Consider the following 18,966-nt stretch of genomic DNA (forward strand, 5'->3'; position numbering starts at 1 on the left):
AATTGTTGAAAAATATATCCCTGAAGTTTTGTTTCAGAACATATTAGTTCTCAGGTGAAGCTGTCTGATCTATTGTTTGGAAATGATCTTGCTGAGGTATTTATTTTAATTATTATTATTATTATTATTCTATTTGTTTATTCTGTTATTAATTTTTTTACGTTACAGGGCACTCAAAAGCTTTCAAACACCAAACTTGTCCAATATAGAGAATGACAATAATTCTAAATGGATTGAGGAAGGCACTGGGAAGAGATGCTTGCATATGGAGTTTGATGCATGTGAAGATGACACTGATTTTGAGGCTCTTAAAAGGAAGAAAGTGAATGGTGGGAGTAGATACTTATAAAGATATTTGGCTTGTGTTTTGAAGTTATGACAATGTTTAAGTTTTGTTTTTTGGGATCATCTTTTTAGCTTATTATTGAGCTTTTAAGCTTATGACTTATGATTTATTGTTATGTTTATTCTTCCTTAACATTCTATTTAAGTTTTTTTTTTACAGTGGTTCATTATACCAGTTTTATTATGTTTTTATAGGACTGTTTAGATATTTTTAATCTCTTTTCTCTTAGGTTTACGGAGCATGCTTTACATATTAAGAAATTTTTAGTGTACTTTCACTGTCAGCTTCATTTGTTAGACAAAAGCGTGTTCAATCTGAGTATACTTAACATGATCTTTTTACTAAACATGCATGTGATAGAGATTATCCCTATCAGTCACGAGAACCCCGCAAGAGCATTTTCCAATTCACAATCACTCAATGTTAGTGGGCGCACGGGTTCAATAAAGGTGGTGAGGGCACTTGGTGGGTAGCTAATGCTTTCAAGAATAAGTATACTTGCTGTATACTTACTTAAGCTAACATAACAGAGCCCAAGTTCATACAAAGCAGAATGTAAGATGGTAACTAACACGTTGGAAAACAATCTGCAATTTTGAAGAGTTTTAAACTAAGTATCAATATATACTTTTGAGTTCAAGTAAGTAAATATACCTGCTATATTTTTGTAAATGCTTCTTCCTTTTGTTTTCCTGCCATTATCAGATATATTTTAGTAAAGGTGTTTAACATAGATATGAATTTATATAAATATGAATATAGTTTAGGGCATAGATTTAGGCTTACAACTTTGTTCAACAAACTTGCCATTTTATCACTGCAAACCATGAATAGGTTAGTGTTTCAGATGTGAATAGACTAGGGATTCAATTTATTCAGTCCCAAATAAAGTAAAAATTTTAGCTCTGTTTGCAAACAGATATGCTCTACCTTAATTAGTCAAAATTTGAAACATGCTATGAAAAAGATATTGATACTCAAAGGAAGAACTTTCTACCTTTTTCTAGTGATGGATAGGATTTCATCTCCGTTTGCGTCTTCTGCTTGTCCGTGTTCATCGGTGCAGGCGGTTAGATACTTAGGATTTGTGCTTACGTCGCTGAATCAGTTTTTGAGGCTGTTAAGTTAGCAGCAGTGGAGGAAAATAACGCTGTAGATGGCTTCCACGGCTTCGATTTCTTCGATTCTGGTCAAGCGGTGAGATTCGGAGGATTTAGGTTTCGTCGCTGATTCTGTGTTTGAGGCGCTGAAGTTCGCGGAAGTGGAGGAAAATAACTCCATAAACGGCTTCTATTTCTCCGATTTTATCGGTTGAGGCTTAAAAGGTGGAGAGCGATTTAGGGTTTTGTCGATTTGGTGATGGTTATGGAATTTTCCACGATTTTTCTCTCGAACGGGCGATGAGTAGATGTGTTCGTCGCCAATTTGCTGTTGGGTGGAGTTTTTTCGCCGTCACCGGTGACGTTTGTCGCGGTTAGCTGCGAAGTCGGCGAGGAGGATGATCTTCTAGGGTTTGTAATGTCGATGCTGAGAATGAAAATTGCTATTTATATTTTCGTTAAATTATGTTATTAAATCATAATGTTGATTAATTATAGTTTGTTAGTGTTAAGTGAGTAAGTTTAATGAATATCGTTTGGGCTCCTTCCTTTTTTCTCAAAATTGGGTCTTTTAAAAAAATCAGTTTTTATATTGGGCCAGTTTCAGATAAATGGAAATATTTGGGTTTCATTTGTTTTTTGTGTGGGCTTTCCTGAAGAATTTAATTAGGCTGTTTTTAATATGATGATATTGTTTGGCCCAGAAGTTCAACTTTTTTTGGATCATTATTATCATAACTCTCTACCATTATAATTATAAATTGTAGTAGTTGATAGGAGTTTCTATTGTTTTCGCATTTTTATAATAGTCGTGCAAATTTCTTAATTTCTTCCTAAATCGCGATTTCTTTGTGCCCAAAAGTTTTGTACCAACTTAGTTGGGACGAAGGGAGTATAATTTCTTTGTGTAGTTGACGTGGGGTATTCGTTCAGTGTCTTATAATTATAAGTGATAGTGTTACTACTCATCAAGGTGTATTTTTATTCCCTGAGAATAACCATCATTGTTATTCTCTTTAGTTTTATCTTATTTTCCTTATTATTCAACATCTATTTCGAAAATCGTTTTACCCGTGCATAGCACGGGTGTTAACACTAGTTTCAGCAAAGCAAAGAAGATAGTATTCCAAAATTAAAGCAGCGAAAAATATACCAGAAAATTGAAAACAAAAAAACTAAAAATTAAAACCATTTAAATTTTTAAAAGAAGAAATAAATTTTCAAATTTCATCTCCATTTTTTTTCCCCTATCCGACTCTACATTTACAATCATTTTTTCCAAGCAACTTGAACCAACATAATTATCAATCTATAGTCTATGGTAAACAACAAAAATACACCTACGAAAATCTCGAAATAAGATTTCACATATTATCAATGGGGAGCATTAAGGTCCTTATGCCCTCTTAGTGTTATACACAACACTAATATCAGCCTTTTGATCTTTAATTTGGAAGACTCAGATCATTTATTCCCGTGTGACATTATTAGCACCGAAAATTACATTATAGGAATAAAATAGGTATCACAGGAATTGGAAGAAACGGATTTGAACTGCTTGTCCATGATTTTCGCGTTTTTAATTAGGAAGATGATTCACATTCTCTCTCTCTCACCATCAACATTTTGTCTCCCTCACTTTCTCTCTCTTTCAAACCCTAGTATCCCCAAATTTCTCTCTCGGATCATTACTAAGCATCACAAATTCTCTCTATTTCGGAGTCGTCGTCTACTCTCTCACACTGTCCACTCTCCGAAGAAGGTACTGAAAATCACAACAATCCACGATCTACTGTTCTCTATTTCAAGGTGTGTTGATTGCGATTCAACCATCCCTGATTCGGTCGCCGGTTGACGCTCTAAAGACGACGAAAATTCAACAAACCTTAACACTCTGAAGACGACGGAAGTCTTCAGTTTCCATGAACTTTTTTTGGTAAAGTTCGACCCTAAAATATCTGGGGTTTTACAATTAGACGCCCGTTCTTCAGTGAAATTTGTGGTTTCCGCTCTAATTGCTTTGGATATTGTCGATTTTTGATAATCGGGAATTAGTTCGGTTTTGGTCCGTGAATCTGTATTCGAGGGAATGTTTTTGGATAAAGTATGATGTGTTACCATGTTGTTTGTTACATTATAATCATGAGTGTTGTACATTATGTGTTGTAGGAATATGTTGTTCGATAATGTAATCTTTTGAATTTTACATTATTTAGGTGATTGTGTACAGTACATTGTTCATTTGTGACATTATGTACACAATTTTGAATCCACACCCTTTGGGTTTAGCAATCCATAGGGCTAGGATGTATTACCCACTCGCAAACGAAACAATCACTAAGGGTAGGGAGTTTGAATGATTTTCCTAAGGTTTAGCAATCCATGAGGCTAGGGTATAATACCACTACATACATTGAATTTCGCTTTTTTACGTGTTTTGGATTTCCAACAGTAAATTATGTACGAAAATTGGCCTTTAATGTACATGCTTAATACTAAATGATGTACCTTTGTACATGCCTAACAATGAATAATGTACAAAAGTAATCGTATAATGTATGCTATTTTGGATTATGTTTGGTAACAGTTATATTTGTTTTTTATGTACAGATGCTAGTCTTATTATCTCCCAGATGGAAAAGGCTATAAAGGAGGCGAGCAGACCACTTCGAAAGTGTAGGACATGTAGTACGATGTGCCAGCATGATTCGAGATCATGTCCAGAAAAAGATATGGATGTAAGCAAAGAGAAGCATAAGGGGAAGAAGAAATGTTGATATTTTTTTGTTTGTTTTCCAAACATATTATTTTTTACAGCTGCTTTGACATCTACATTATTTTTACTACTCAAGGATTACATTATTAATGAGTTTTAGTACATTATTCACTAGTAAATGACTACATTAGTTATGTATTTTATGCACATCGTTCGTTTAGGCAGTGAATGACTACATTATTTACTATTGAATGACTACATTATTAATAATGAGTTTTCGTACATTATTTATAAGTGAATGACTACATTAGTTATGACTTGTAGGTACATCTTCCAATTATTACTGATGCGTTACATTATTGTTCCCTACATGTACATTACCAACAAACTTGATAAATAATGTACGCGTTTTTATACAATTAATGTATTGTTCATATCGTAAATAATGTACAATTGTTTAATGCACACAACGCTATCATTAATGTACAAAAGTAAAATTGTACATTAAAACATAAATATTACTATAAACAATGTAAACATGAATATTAAAAACTATGTAAATGCTTTGGCGCGACAGCACGCTCAACATTATTATCTGCAATCTGTACATTATTCACTGTTACGAATGTACATTATTAGATACTATTTGTACATTATTTACCTTACAAAATCTAAAACACATAAAAAAAACTATTTAATTCATGTTGTGGTACTATACCCTAGCCCCATGAGTTGCTAAATCGAAGGGGAATGATTCAAACTCCCTGCCCTTGATGATGGTTTCGTTTGTGAGTGGGTATTACAACCTAGCCCCATGAATTGCTAAACCTAAAGGGCATGAATTCAAGTTCCTTTCAACATTATTCTCTTCAACCTGTACATTATTCACTGTTACAAATGTACATTATTAGATAATAATGTACCAAATCTAAAACACACATTAAAAAATAAAATTTAATTCATATGGTGGTACTATATCCTATCCCAATTGATTACTAAACTCATGGGGAATTATTTAAACTCTCTGCCCTTGGTGATGGTTTCGTTTGTGAGTAGGTAATACAACCTAGCCCCATGTATTGCTAAACACAAAGGGTATGGATTCAACTCTCGCAAACATTAAATACATACACAGGTACATCATTTAGTACTATTACACATGTACATTAAAGGCCACTTAGCGTACATTATTTAGTTCTACTCAGCATAAACATTATTCCCTGAAACTCGTATATTATTTAAATTCGGACCGTACATTATTAGACATTACGAATGAAGAACTCGTATGCTTCAAATTATATGAATATTATTATACCATAATACTACAATAATGACAAACCAAAAAGATGTACTACAACAATGAAAATAAAAGAATAACATTTTGCATTATCTAAAAAAGTCATTAACTTTTCATTATTTACATTAAATTGATGAGTAATAATTTGATATCTTCAACTCACAAAAATTGTTTCGATGGAGATAAAAAAAATTGTAAAGAGAAAAATAGATGAAATGGAAAATATGTATACGAATATTCTTGTCATAATGAGTGAATAAAATAATGAAGTAAGTAATATATTTTAAATCAAAACATAACACGGTAGTTATGATTTAAATAAGGAAAACAATCATGACAACTATTTTATAGGAGAGCATAACCGCGTATCTTGTGCAAAATACCTAAAATGGGCTTTTAAATTTTTTATTGTTTGTTTAATAATTCCACATGGCAAGAGTTAGATTTAAATATCCAAGGATTTAAATTAGTGTTGCATTTTTCAAATATTTAATGTAAGGACGTGATTACATCCCTAAGGTCATCCACAATAGGAATAGCCCAGCAATAGCCCAGCCACTGCCATATCATCAGCACTAAAAATCCTCCTGCCACATCATCAAAACAAGCAAATAGCCCAGCAATAGCCCAGCCATAGCCCAGCCACATACTATCCACATCATTATTAACAAATATATACAAAATGAAATAATTAAAAATCACACAATATACGGAATTAAATTTACGACACAAAAACGAGAAAATTCACTAATATTAATAAAATATAAAAAGTACATTAATTAAAAAAAATTACATAATTAAAAAAAACTAATCGGTCAATCCTCCGTGCCCATAACTCTTCAATTAAATCCTTTTGGAGTCGAATATGAGCCGCCGTTTGGCGCATGTCGGCGTGTGCTTGTAAGAGGCCGGCTTCATCGTGAGTACCACACTCCGTACGTTGGGGCGGCCACGCCGTGGCTTGGACCGGCTTCATTATCGTTGTTGACCCAATTGGTCAGTTCGCCACTTCATCTTCGACAATCATGTTGTGCATGATAATACATGCGTACATGATATCAGCAATGCATTGGACATCCCACAAAACGCGTTGACCCTTAATTGCCGCCCATCGAGACTGGAGCACACAAATGCGCGCTCCACGTCTTGCGCGCCGACTCCTGCCGTGCCGCAAAGTAGGCCTTCTTTGCATCTCCTGGGCATCGGATCGTCTTCACAAAGACGGGCCACCTAGGGTATATCCCATCCGCCAAGTAGTAGCCCATATCATGTTGGTTGCCGTTGGCGACAAAACTGATGCCGGACCGACGCCCTGACACTGCTCGTTGAAAAGTGGCGACGAGTTGAGGACGTTGAGGTCGTTGTTCGAAACCAGCTATCCCAAAATACGCGTGCCAAATCCAAAGCCGGTAATCAGCTACGCCTCCAGGATCATGCGGGATTCTTTCCCTTGTAGCCGGACGTGTAGAACCCTTCCAGGCTGCGGGACAGTTCTTCCAGTCCCAATGCATACAATCTATGCTGCCTAACATACCCGGGAACCCATGCTGACTCCCGTGCATCCGCAACAGATCTTGGCAGTCTTCGGGGGTAGGCTTTCGCAGATACTGATCACCGAATACTTCTATCACTCCCAGACAGAAATTCTTCAGACATTGCAAGGCAGTCGTCTCACCGATGTGGAGATACTCGTCCCACATGTCTGCCGCGCCTCCGTAGGCCAACTGCCGGATTGCCGCAGTGCACTTTTGAATAGGTGTGTGGCAGGGTCTGCCAGACGCATCGTGTCTGAAGCGGAAATACAGATATCGAGACTCCAAAGCGTTGACAATACGCATAAACAGGTTCCTGGTCATCCTAAAACGACGCCTGAAAAGGTTGGCGTTGAACCGAGGTATCGCCAGCTGCAAGGCCCTTTCCATCCATTGGTTTATCGCGTTGGTCGTATAGGCGTCCAACGCCTCGGCCATTCGACGTTCGTACTCCTCAGCATCCCCTCCGCTACCACCACTACTACCACCAGCATTACTCATTTTGCGTTGTTGATATTGAACAGAAATTAAGATAGAGAGAGTACTCGTTAAAACAAGTCGTGCGAATGAAAATGACGAACAAAGCGCGTATATATAGTGTTTCGAAAAAAAAATTTATTTTTTCGCGCTAGGCGGTGCGCTGGGCGATCCGGGCGCTGCAATAGCGCCGAACGGACCGCCCAGCCGACCGCCCAGCGCCACATAACCGCCCAGCGCTGCGCGGTTTCTCTCTCCACTCAGCCGCTGGGCGGCTGCAATAGACCGCCCAGCGCCGGCGCTCGGCTGGGCGGTCGCTGGGCGCCTATTGTGGATGGTCTAAATAATCCTTTGTTTCTTGTTCGGAGTAGCATTTTTACATCCTAATTAAGCTCTCATGACTCATCGCCGCCGCTATTCCTGGGAACCTCCTATACGTTCACTCCAAACAGCCTCAACATCGCGGGCTGAGCCCGGCCCAGAGCAATCGGGCCATGCGGCCCACTATTAAAACTCTGGCCTACTCTTCCAATACGAATATCGGAATCTCCAAACCTTACCACCGGAATCCTCCACGTGCAATAAAACTCCTCTCGTAACGCCTCCGCCATTTAACGGCAAATGCCTCTCCGCGTGATGTTTGGGGATGACGAGGCGATATCCCCAGCATGGCTAGGCGTCAGCTCCTTCTCGAAGAGATGCCGTGGCCTCTCGCGAGCCGACACTGGGCGAGCTCGTTGATGGAGTACGTACTAAACAAGCCCAATAGCAGCGACGACCCATCAACCCAAAGCCCAAGGAAGAGTATCAGTTCGGCATTACCAAAGAGTTCGGCCCTAGCCTACAGCTCGGTAAAAGCCGACCAATCAGTTCGGCATTACCAAAGAGTTCGGTCCCAGCCTACTGCTCGGTAAAAGTCGACCAATCAAGCTCTACTCTCAGATCGGCAAAAGCTGCTCGGCAATAGTTCAGCAGTTCGGTCTCAGTATTCGACCGAACTGGGAGATAGTGGACCCATGCAGGATCTCATGACCACTACACGATCTATTTAGTGGTGTCAAATCATGCAGGATCTCATGCGGGATAAGCGGACCAAACAAAGAGGTAGTGGACCCATGCAGGATCTCCATGACCTCTGATGGTTTGGCGAATTTTTGATGGTGATGAATGCAGGAAAATACAGATCACGATACAGAGATTTACGTGGTTCGATTTACTGAGGTAAATCTACGTCCACGGGAAGAAAAGAGGGCAGAGTTGTATTGCTTGATCTGTTTTCTACAGCTTACAATACAGACTTGCTATTTGATATTTGATCTCTAGAGAACTTAACCCTTTTCTATCTGATCTAAGTTCTATTTATACATTGAACTAAGATCGTGGCTTGCATCACCACTAATGATGGTTGTGGATGTCGTGGAGGTCATGGAGATCCTGCATGGGTCCACTATCTTGCATGAGATCCTGCATGAGTCCACTATCTCTGTACTTGGTCCACTATCCTGCATGTGATCCTGCATGAGTTGACTATCTTCCAGTTCGGTCGAATACTGAGACCGAACTGCTGAACTATTGCCGAGCAGCTTTAGCCGATCTGAGAGTAGAGCTTGATTGGTCGGCTTTTACCGAGCCGTAGGCTGGGGCCGAACTCTTTGGTAATGCCGAACTGATTAGTCGGCTTTTACCGAGCTGTAGGCTAGGGCCGAACTCTTTGGTAATGCCAAACTGATACTCTTCCTTGGGCTTGGCTGATGGGCCGTCACTGCTATTGGGCTTGTTTAGTACGTACTCCATCACTACCCCCCCCCCCCGAAAAGCGAAGTGAATCACTTCGGCGAAGCGAGTCACTTCGGCATTCTGGATAAAGGTACGGGGGAGGCTGACGTCAGGGGACGTGCCTTGCGCGTGACTGCATTAAATGCGACAGTAAAATCCGGCCGTTGAATCCTGAAAAGGTGGGATTCGAAACGGTGCGATGATTTTGAAATCTTCTCCGAATCTGATAAATACGCCCTTTCTTCATACTTTTGCTATTGCTTCTTCTGCACTCTGTCTCTTTTGCGTAAAAATTTCCTTCCGCTTTCAAGAATTTCTTCAGAATTTCTTCAGATTTTGCAAAGAGTAAGAACCATGTCTTCTTCTTCTTCTTCTGAGTTAGGTAGCGGTAGGAAAGGGGGCAAGGGGTCTTCTAGCCGGAAAGAGTCCGGGGAGAAGACTGTAGAATACTTTCACAGCGTCTTGAGTAAGGACACCGTGATATCTCTACACGAAAAATATCTTCTTCCCGGGGGAAGGCGGTGGTTCCTGACGATGATCATAGGGCTAACGACCCGCCGGAGGTTATGCCACCGTTTACGAAGCCTGCTTAGAATGCGGGCTTCGTTTCCCTCTTCCCCCACCTTTTGTAGAGCTTCTTGATTTTTTCCAACTCCCTTTAGGTCAGGTGACTCCGAATTCTTGGAGGCACTTATCGGCCTTTGCTGCCGAACTGCGTAGGCTAGATAAGGATTTGTCTCTGCGGGCAATCCTTAATTTTTTCCAGTTTAAAAGGAAGGGATCTTGGTTTTACTTGATCCCTTACAGCCTTTTAGGGCCTTCTGCAAAACCAAGTGGCCGAAATGGCAAAACCGTTTCTTTTTTTATAATAGGACTTCGGCTCCGGGCTTTCCTTGGAGAGGGCCGAAGTCCGTGATTCCCCATCCTCGGTTAGAACCGTTGGCCGAGCTCGAGGGCGAGCTCAATAAGATTCCTATGATTAGGAAACAATACTCGGAAACTGAGCTCGTCAAGGGCGACCTCGTGTTCAATATCTCGTCTTCGGACGAAGAGACTGAGGGTGAGGATTTCTTTTTTATGCCTTACTGCTTTAGCGGCGAAAACTAACCTTGTTTCCTTGTTTTTCGGTAGTGAACATATTGAATAAGCTGAGCCGCAAATCTTCGGAGTCCAAGGAGCCGGAGAGGCCGAAAACCACCAGCTCGGCGTCTGATGCCGAGAGGACTCCGAAGAGGCAAAAAACCTCTTCGGATCCGAAGAAGCCGGAGTCGACTTCGGCAAAGGGGAAGGGGAAGGCCCAGAAGCCCCAAGAGCGTCGGAGAGAGACATCGTCATGGGCCCCTTCGGAAAATGTCTGTGAGCCTTTTGCATGGCCCACGGACTTCGCCGAGGTGAATTGTCTTCTTGATTCTTTGGCTTTGCTTCTTTCCTGTATTTTTGGTGCCCTCTGTTGACTTTTTTCTTTATTCATTTTCAGAGGAACGATATGCTCTCCAAGCTCGTCGCCGTTGAACTCTCCAAAGCGTCCAACGACTATGCTGAGATGCAGAGGAAGTTGGCGGCTGCTTGTCACCGGGCCGAGCAGGCTGAGGCAAACTTTGAGAAAGCCAGAGCTGCTAGGATTTCGGCCCAGGATGAAGCTCAGTTTGCCAAAAACCAGCTCGTCATCCAGCGAGAGCAGACGAAACGGAGGGATGCTGCCGCCTGGTTGCCCAAGGGGAGGTTCTCCGTGCTTTCGCGGAGAAACTCTTTCTGAGCAACCAATTTTCAGCCTTTGTCGGTGATCTGCTGAAACTGATGACCGATAAAGCCGAGCAGGGGCCTGAAGTCGTCCTGCCGCTGTACGGCGGGAGATAGCAGCTCGGCTCCAGAGTCTGCCGGTGCTTGAGGAGCTTGCTTCGTCCTCGGTCCTGCTTTCTGCGGACCAAGTTCGTAGTTGCCGAGCTGACCGCGATGAGAATATGGAGGCTATCTTTGCCTCCATAGGGTCAGTTTCACCCGCTCCAATTTTCCACGGAGAGGGTGAGACCGAGCAGCTTGAGCAGCTGGTCGGTGATGAGCAGGCCGAGCAGGAGGCGCAGCAGATCGGCTACGGTGGCGCCGAGCAGGCTGGGGAGAGCAGGGAGGCCGAGGCTGAAGCTGAAGCAGACAAGGAGAAGGAAGCTGAACCTCACCGAGAAGGCGGAGACGAAGCTGGCGGAGTATGATTTCGTCTCCCTTCTCTTAGTTTAGTTTCTTCCTTCTTGTAAAACGGCCTTGAAGCCCTTGTGTAGAAAAATTTTTTCTTATGAATGAAAAAATTCTTCTGTCTACCCTTGTGTCTTCGTATAGCTTTTCGTACTCTCTTACTCCTGTTGTGGTTTACTACCTGCTCGGTAAGCTGAAATGCCGAACTGACGTAGCTGCTTTGTATTCTTAACTCTCAAGGAGCTGGAGGTACTTCACTGGAAGCGGCTGTACTCTTCGGCTTTAGACGAAGCTGAGAAAAGAGCTATAGCTGACCAGATGAAGAATGACGAACTCTTGGCTCGTTCAATGAAGCTGGAGGCCGATAATAAGGACTTAGAGTCCGAAAAGAAGGATCTGGAGGCCGAGCTGAACACTGCCGTCGCTGAGAGGACTGCGTATGAGGATTTCATCTGCAGGCGCGGGGAATGACCATCTCTGAAGTTCAGGAACGAGTTGACGAACTGTGGGAGGAATATAATGTACTCCGGAGGAACAATGCGCTGGAGAGCTCGGCTTGCCAACAAGTCGTGAAATCATTGCGGCGCTGGGCTTCTCGGTACGACATAGTTCTTTCCCGGCGTCCCTCAATTGAGAGATTCCTCAGGCATTTCCCGCCAACAGATGCTAGTACTCCAGCTCAAACCTCTGATTCACTTGCTCAAAACCCTACTCCAAGTCAGCAACGAACTCAGGGACAACCAGAGACGTCAAGTCGAGGACGGACTGAAGTTCGCAGAGGAGCTGTGGTTATGAGTGAGCAAGATCGGCAAATGCTTCGTGAAGAGACTCTTCGCCGCCGAGGTGCTAGGGCTTCCCGGGCTCAGAGAAGAGGTGGCAGGTCGATTAGAGCATCTCGTCGACCTGCTTATTCTTCAGCTGCCGAGAACGCCCGAACTCGGCTTCACGAGGATTTTGTGAATAGGTGGCTCAACTTCAGCAACCCTGGACAGTAGAATAGTCCTTTGTAATAGCGTAACGCCATTTTGTAGAGTAGCGGAGTTGTATGCCGAACAAGATTTAATAAATGAAATTTTCATTTCGCTTCTAACACTGCGTATTAACAGCTCAGCGAAAAAATTTCATCGTACTTGTCCTCGGTCTTATGAAGTAAACTTCTTTGACCGGACTTGGTCCTTGGTCTTATGAAATAAACTTCTTTGACCGGACTTGGTCCTTGGTCTGATGAAATAAACATCTTTGACCGGACTCGTCTTTGGTCTGATGAAATAAACATCTTTGACCGGACTCGTCTTTGGTCTGATGAAATAAACATCTTTGACCGGACTCGTCTTTGGTCTGATGAAATAAACATCTTTGACCGGACTCGTCTTTGGTCTGATGAAATAAACATCTTTGACCGGACTCGTCTTTGGTCTGATGAAATAAACATCTTTGACCGGACTAAGCTTGTGTCCTAATTTGGCGAGTTTTATCGCTCGGATCGGACTTTCCCTTGTCCTAATTTGGCGAGTTTTATCGCGTGGATCGGACTATCCATTTGTTGCAGTTCGTTTCAGACGAACTGCTTGTTTTTTAAGCCGAATTGTGGTCTTGTATCTTCTTCAGAAGCTTGGACTCACAATCGTTGGCTTATTGTTGCAGTTCGTTTCAGACGAACTGCTTGTTTCTTAAGCCGAATTGTGGTCTTGTATCCTCTTTAGAAGCTTGGACACACAATCGTAGGCTTATATATGTTCTAAAAAGGGGATCAGCCTTCGAAGAACAAGATACCTCAGCAACATTTGTAAGAGACGACACGCACATAGACAAAACACACCTAGACAAATAAAAAGCACATAGAGACAAAAACGCACATAGCCTTAGGACCGAACTAGACACAAGACTGACTGACCGGACTGTCTCTTACAAATGGAACTTTTTGAGGTTGGAAACGTACCATGTTCGGGGTACTTGTGCTCCTGACACGTGAGTCAATTTGTAAGACCCTTTGCCGAGGACTTCTGACACCCGATATGGACCTTCCCATGTGGGTTCGAGTTGAGATCGGCGTACCCAGTCCTCGGCAAAGGGTCTTACAAATTGACTCACGTGTCAGGAGCACAAGTACCCCGAACATGGTACGTTTCCAACCTCAAAAAGTTCCATTTGTAAGAGACAGTCCGGTCAGTCAGTCTTGTGTCTAGTTCGGTCCTAAGGCTATGTGCGTTTTTGTCTCTATGTGCTTTTTATTTGTCTAGGTGTGTTTTGTCTATGTGCGTGTCGTCTCTTACAAATGTTGCTGAGGTATCTTGTTCTTCGAAGGCTGATCCCCTTTTTAGAACATATATAAGCCTACGATTGTGAGTCCAAGCTTCTGAAGAAGATACAAGACCACAATTCGGCTTAAAAAACAAGCAGTTCGTCTGAAACGAACTGCAACAATAAGCCAACGATTGTGAGTCCAAGCTTCTAAGGAGGATACAAGACCACAATTCGGCTTAAGAAACAAGCAGTTCGTCTGAAACGAACTGCAACAAATGGATAGTCCGATCCACGCGATAAAACTCGCCGAATTAGGACAAGGGAAAGTCCGATCCAAGCGATAAAACTCGCCAAATTAGGACACAAGCTTAGTCCGGTCAAAGATGTTTGTTTCATCAGACCAAAGACGAGTCCGGTCAAAGATGTTTATTTCATCAGACCAAAGACGAGTCCGGTCAAAGATGTTTATTTCATCAGACCAAAGACGAGTCCGGTCAAAGATGTTTATTTCATCAGACCAAAGACGAGTCCGGTCAAAGATGTTTATTTCATCAGACCAAAGACGAGTCCGGTCAAAGATGTTTATTTCATCAGACCAAAGACGAGTCCGGTCAAAGAAGTTTATTTCATAAGACCAAGGACCAAGTCCGGTCAAAGAAGTTTACTTCATAAGACCGAGGACAAGTATGATGAAATTTTTTCGCTAAGCTGTAAATACAGTGTTAGAAGCGAAAACAAAATTTCATTTTTTGTTCGGCACACAACTCCGCTACCCTACGAGATGGCGTTACGCTATTACAAAGGACTATTCTACTGTCCAGGGTTGCTAAAGTTGAGCCATCTATTCACAAAATCCTCGTGAAGCTGAGTTCGGGCGTTCCAGGCAGCTGCAGGATAAGCAGGTCGACGAGATGCTCTAATCGACCTGCCACCTCTTCTCTGAGCCCGGGAAGCCCTAGCACCTCGGCGGCGAAGAGTCTCTTCACGAAGCATTTGCCGATCTTGCTCACTCATAACCACAGCTCCTCTGCGAACTTCAGTCCGTCCTCGACTTGACGTCTCTGGTTGTCCCTGAGTTCGTTGCTGACTTGGAGTAGGGTTTTGAGCAAGTGAATCAGAGGTTTGAGCTGGAGTACTAGCATCTGTTGGCGGGAAATGCCTGAGGAATCTCTCAATTGAGGGACGCCGGGAAAGAACTATGTCGTACCGAGAAGCCCAGCGCCGCAATGATTTCAGGACTTGTTGGCAAGCCGAGCTCTCCAGCGCATTGTTCCTCCGGAGTACATGATATTCCTCCCACAGTTCGTCAACTCGTTCCTGAACTTCAGAGATGGTCATTCCCCCACGCCTGCAGATGAAATCCTCATACGCAGTCCTCTCAGCGACGGCAGTGTTCAGCTCGGCCTCCAGATCCTTCTTTTCGGACTCTAAGTCCTTATTGTCGGCCTCCAGCTTCACTGAACGAGCCAAGAGTTCGTCATTCTTCACCTGGTCAGCTATGGCTCTTTTCTCAGCTTCGTCTAAAGCCGAAGAGTACAGCCGCTTCCAGTGAAGTACCTCCAGCTCCTTAAGAGTTCAGAATATAAAGCAGCTATGTCAGTTCGGCATTTCAGATTACTGAGCAGGTAGTAAACCACAACAGGAGTAAAAGAGAGTACGAAAGGCTATACGAAGACACAAGAGCAGAAAGAAGAATTTTTTCATTCATAAGAAAAAATTTTTCTACACAAGGGCTTCAAGGCCGTTTTACAAGAAGGAAGAAACTAAACTAAGAGAAGGGAGACGAAATCATACTCCGCCAGCTTCGTCTCCGCCTTCTCGGTGAGGTTCAGCTTCCTTCTCCTTGTCTGCTTCAGCTTCAGCCTCGGCCTCCCTGCTCTCCCCAGCCTGCTCGGCGCCACCGTAGCCGATCTGCTGCGCCTCCTGCTCGGCCTGCTCATCGCCGGTCTGCCGCTCATGCTGCTCGGTCTCACCCTCTCCATGGAAAATTGGAGCGGGTGAAACTGACCCTATAGAGGCAAAGATAGCCTCCATGTTCTCATCGCGGTCAGCTCGGCAACTACGAACTTGGTCTGCAGAAAGCAGGACCGAGGACGAAGCAAGCTCCTCAAGCACCGGCAGACTCTGAAGCCGAGCTGCTATCTCTCGGCCGTACAGCGGCAGGATGACTTCGGGACCCTGCTCGGCTTTATCGGTCATCAGTTTCAGCAGATCACCGACAAAGGCTGAAAATTGGTTGCTCAGAAAGAGTTTCTCCGCGAAAGCACGGAGAACCTCCCCTTGGGCAACCACGGCAGCAGCATCCCTCCGTTTCGTCTGCTCTCGCTGGATGACGAGCTGGTTTTTGGCAAACTGAGCTTCATCCTGGGCCGAAATCCTAGCAGCTCTGGCCTTCTCAAAGTTGGCCTCAGCCTGTTCGGCCCGATGACAAGCAGCCGCCAACTTCCTCTGCATCTCAGCATAGTCATTGGACGCTTTGGAGAGTTCGACGGCGACGAGCTTGGAGAGCATATCGTTCCTCTGAAAATGGATAAAGAAAAAAGTCAACAGAGGGCACCAAAAATACAGGAAAGAAGCAAAGCTAAAGAATCAAGAAGACAATTCACCTCGGCGAAGTCCGTGGGCCATGCAAAAGGCTCACAGACATTTTCCGAAGGGGGCCCCATGACGATGTCTCTCTCCGACGCTCTTGGGGGCTTCTGGGCCTTCCCCTTCCCCTTTGCCGAAGTCGACTCCGGCTTCTTCGGATCCGAAGAGGTTTTTTGCCTCTTCGGAGTCCTCTCGGCATCAGACGCCGAGCTGGTGGTTTTCGGCCTCTCCGGCTCCTTGGACTCCGAAGATTTGCGGCTCAGCTTATTCAATATGTTCACTACCGAAAAACAAGGAAACAAGGTTAGTTTTCGCCGCTAAAGCAGTAAGGCATAAAAAAGAAATCCTCACCCTCAGTCTCTTCGTCCGAAGACGAGATATTGAACACGAGGTCGCCCTTGACGAGCTCAGTTTCCGAGTATTGTTTCCTAATCATAGGAATCTTATTGAGCTCGCCCTCGAGCTCGGCCAACGGTTCTAACCGAGGATGGGGAATCACGGACTTCGGCCCTCTCCAAGGAAAGCCCGGAGCCGAAGTCCTATTATAAAAAAAGAAACGGTTTTGCCATTTCGGCCACTTGGTTTTGCAGAAGGCCCTAAAAGGCTGTAAGGGGATCAAGTAAAACCAAGATCCCTTCCTTTTAAACTGGAAAAAATTAAGGATTGCCCGCAGAGACAGATCCTTATCTAGCCTACGGAGTTCGGCAGCAAAAGCCGACAAGTGCCTCCAAGAATTCGGAGTCACCTGACCTAAAGGGAGTTGAAAAAAATCAAGAAGCTCTACAAAAGGTGGGGGAAGAGGGAAACGAAGCCCGCATTCTAAGCAGGCTTCGTAAACGGTGGCATAACCCTCCGGCGGGTCGTTAGCCCTATGATCATCGTCGGGAACCACCGCCTTCCCCCCGGGAAGAAGATATTTTTCGTGTAGAGATATCACGGTGTCCTTACTCAAGACGCTGTGAAAGTATTCTACAGTCTTCTCCCCGGACTCTTTCCGGCTAGAAGACCCCTTGCCCCCTTTCCTACCGCTACCTAACTCAGAAGAAGAAGAAGAAGACATGGTTCTTACTCTTTGCAAAATCTGAAGAAATTCTGAAGAAATTCTTGAAAGCGGAAGGAAATTTTTACGCAAAAGAGACAGAGTGCAGAAGAAGCAATAGCAAAAGTATTCAAAGGATGAAGAAAGGGCGTATTTATCAGATTCGGAGAAGATTTCAAAATCATCGCACCGTTTCGAATCCCACCTTTTTAGGATTCAACGGCCGGATTTTACTGTCGCATTTAATGCAGTCACGCGCAAGGCACGTCCCCTGACGTCAGCCTCCCCCGTACCTTTATCAAAATGCCGAAGTGACTCGCTTCGCCGAAGTGATTCACTTCGTTTTTCGGGGGGGGTAGTGATGGAGTACGTACTAAACAAGCCCAATAGCAGTGACGGCCCATCAACCCAAAGCCCAAGGAAGAGTATCAGTTCGGCATTACCAAAGAGTTCGGCCCTAGCCTACAGCTCGGTAAAAGCCGACCAATCAGTTCGGCATTACCAAAGAGTTCGGTCCCAGCCTACTGCTCGGTAAAAGTCGACCAATCAAGCTCTACTCTCAGATCGGCAAAAGCTGCTCGGCAATAGTTCAGCAGTTCGGTCTCAGTATTCGACCGAACTGGGAGATAGTGGACCCATGCAGGATCTCATGACCACTACACGATCTATTTAGTGGTGTCAAATCATGCAGGATCTCATGCGGGATAAGCGGACCAAACAAAGAGGTAGTGGACCCATGCAGGATCTCCATGACCTCCACGACATCCACAACCATCATTAGTGGTGATGCAAGCCACGATCTTAGTTCAATGTATAAATAGAACTTAGATCAGATAGGCTGAGGTTAAGTTCTAAAGAAGCTCTCTAGAGATAAAAGATCAAATAGCAAGTCTGTATTGTAAGCTGTAGAAAACAGATCAAGCAATACAACTCTGCCCTCTTTTCTTCCCGTGGACGTAGATTTACCTCAGTAAATCGAACCACGTAAATCCCTGTGTCGTGATCTGCATTTTCCTGCATTCATCACCATAAAAAATTCGCCAAACCATCACTCGTCGTGGTAGGTGTGCTTCCTTAGCATGTCGACGATCTCGTCCTCCGAGAGAGGATTGAAGTTGGCGATGGCGTCGCGGCCGCGGAAGCGGTGGGAGGCGACGTCGTAGGCGCGGGCGGCCACCTCCTCGTCTTTGAAGGTGCCGATCCACACGCGCTTGTGTTTGTCGTAGATTTGGGCGCCCCACCGGGCGTTGGGCTGCGACACCACACCTTTGAACCGCGACGAGGGAGCTTTCTGCGACTCGGCCTCCTCGACGCCGGCGTCGATGATCACGCTGGCTCCGCTGCCGACGCGGCAGAGCTTCTTACCCCGCGGCGAGGTGATCGATTTGGATTCACTGGTAGTGCTTTGGTCTATGCTGCTTCCGTCCATATTTTAGTTTAGTTTTCTTGAAAGGGGAAAAGTGTGGATTATGAAATGAAATGAAAAAATTGAGATATGAGACTTGTATATATAGGTTAGCCCAAGGTTTTAATTCTATGGAAATGATAAGGGATATTAATAGTTTCATTTTTAAAAAGGATTATTTTTAAATTGTGATAGCATGACAATACACGTGAATAAAGTTTCACGATAAAAAAACACGGGATTACCAACGGCAATATG

General features: G+C 43.8%; 1 protein-coding gene and 1 long non-coding RNA gene across 2 annotated transcripts; both read right to left on the reverse strand.

Annotated features, from left to right (window-relative positions):
* Positions 1-1,131: 1,131 nt before the first annotated feature.
* Positions 1,132-1,776, reverse strand: LOC121789740. Its single transcript, XR_006048145.1, has 2 exons — positions 1,344-1,776; positions 1,132-1,163 (listed from the first exon to the last, which is right to left on the reverse strand). It is a non-coding gene; the product is annotated as an uncharacterized LOC121789740 (long non-coding RNA).
* Positions 1,777-18,351: 16,575 nt separating this feature from the next.
* LOC121789739 (AP2/ERF and B3 domain-containing transcription factor ARF14-like) lies at positions 18,352-18,732 on the reverse strand. Its single transcript, XM_042188118.1, has one exon. It carries the CDS (start codon positions 18,730-18,732, stop codon positions 18,352-18,354), a length of 381 nt encoding a protein of 126 aa, XP_042044052.1.
* Positions 18,733-18,966: the final 234 nt, after the last annotated feature.

Source organism: Salvia splendens, unplaced genomic scaffold, assembly GCF_004379255.2.
Source record: "Salvia splendens isolate huo1 unplaced genomic scaffold, SspV2 ctg323, whole genome shotgun sequence".
Taxonomy (NCBI): domain Eukaryota; kingdom Viridiplantae; phylum Streptophyta; class Magnoliopsida; order Lamiales; family Lamiaceae; genus Salvia; species Salvia splendens.

Bases quoted from the DNA above. Each gene is read 5' to 3' on its own strand.
- LOC121789739 (XM_042188118.1), bottom strand. From the start codon at position 18,732: ATGGACGGAAGCAGCATAGACCAAAGCACTACCAGTGAATCCAAATCG.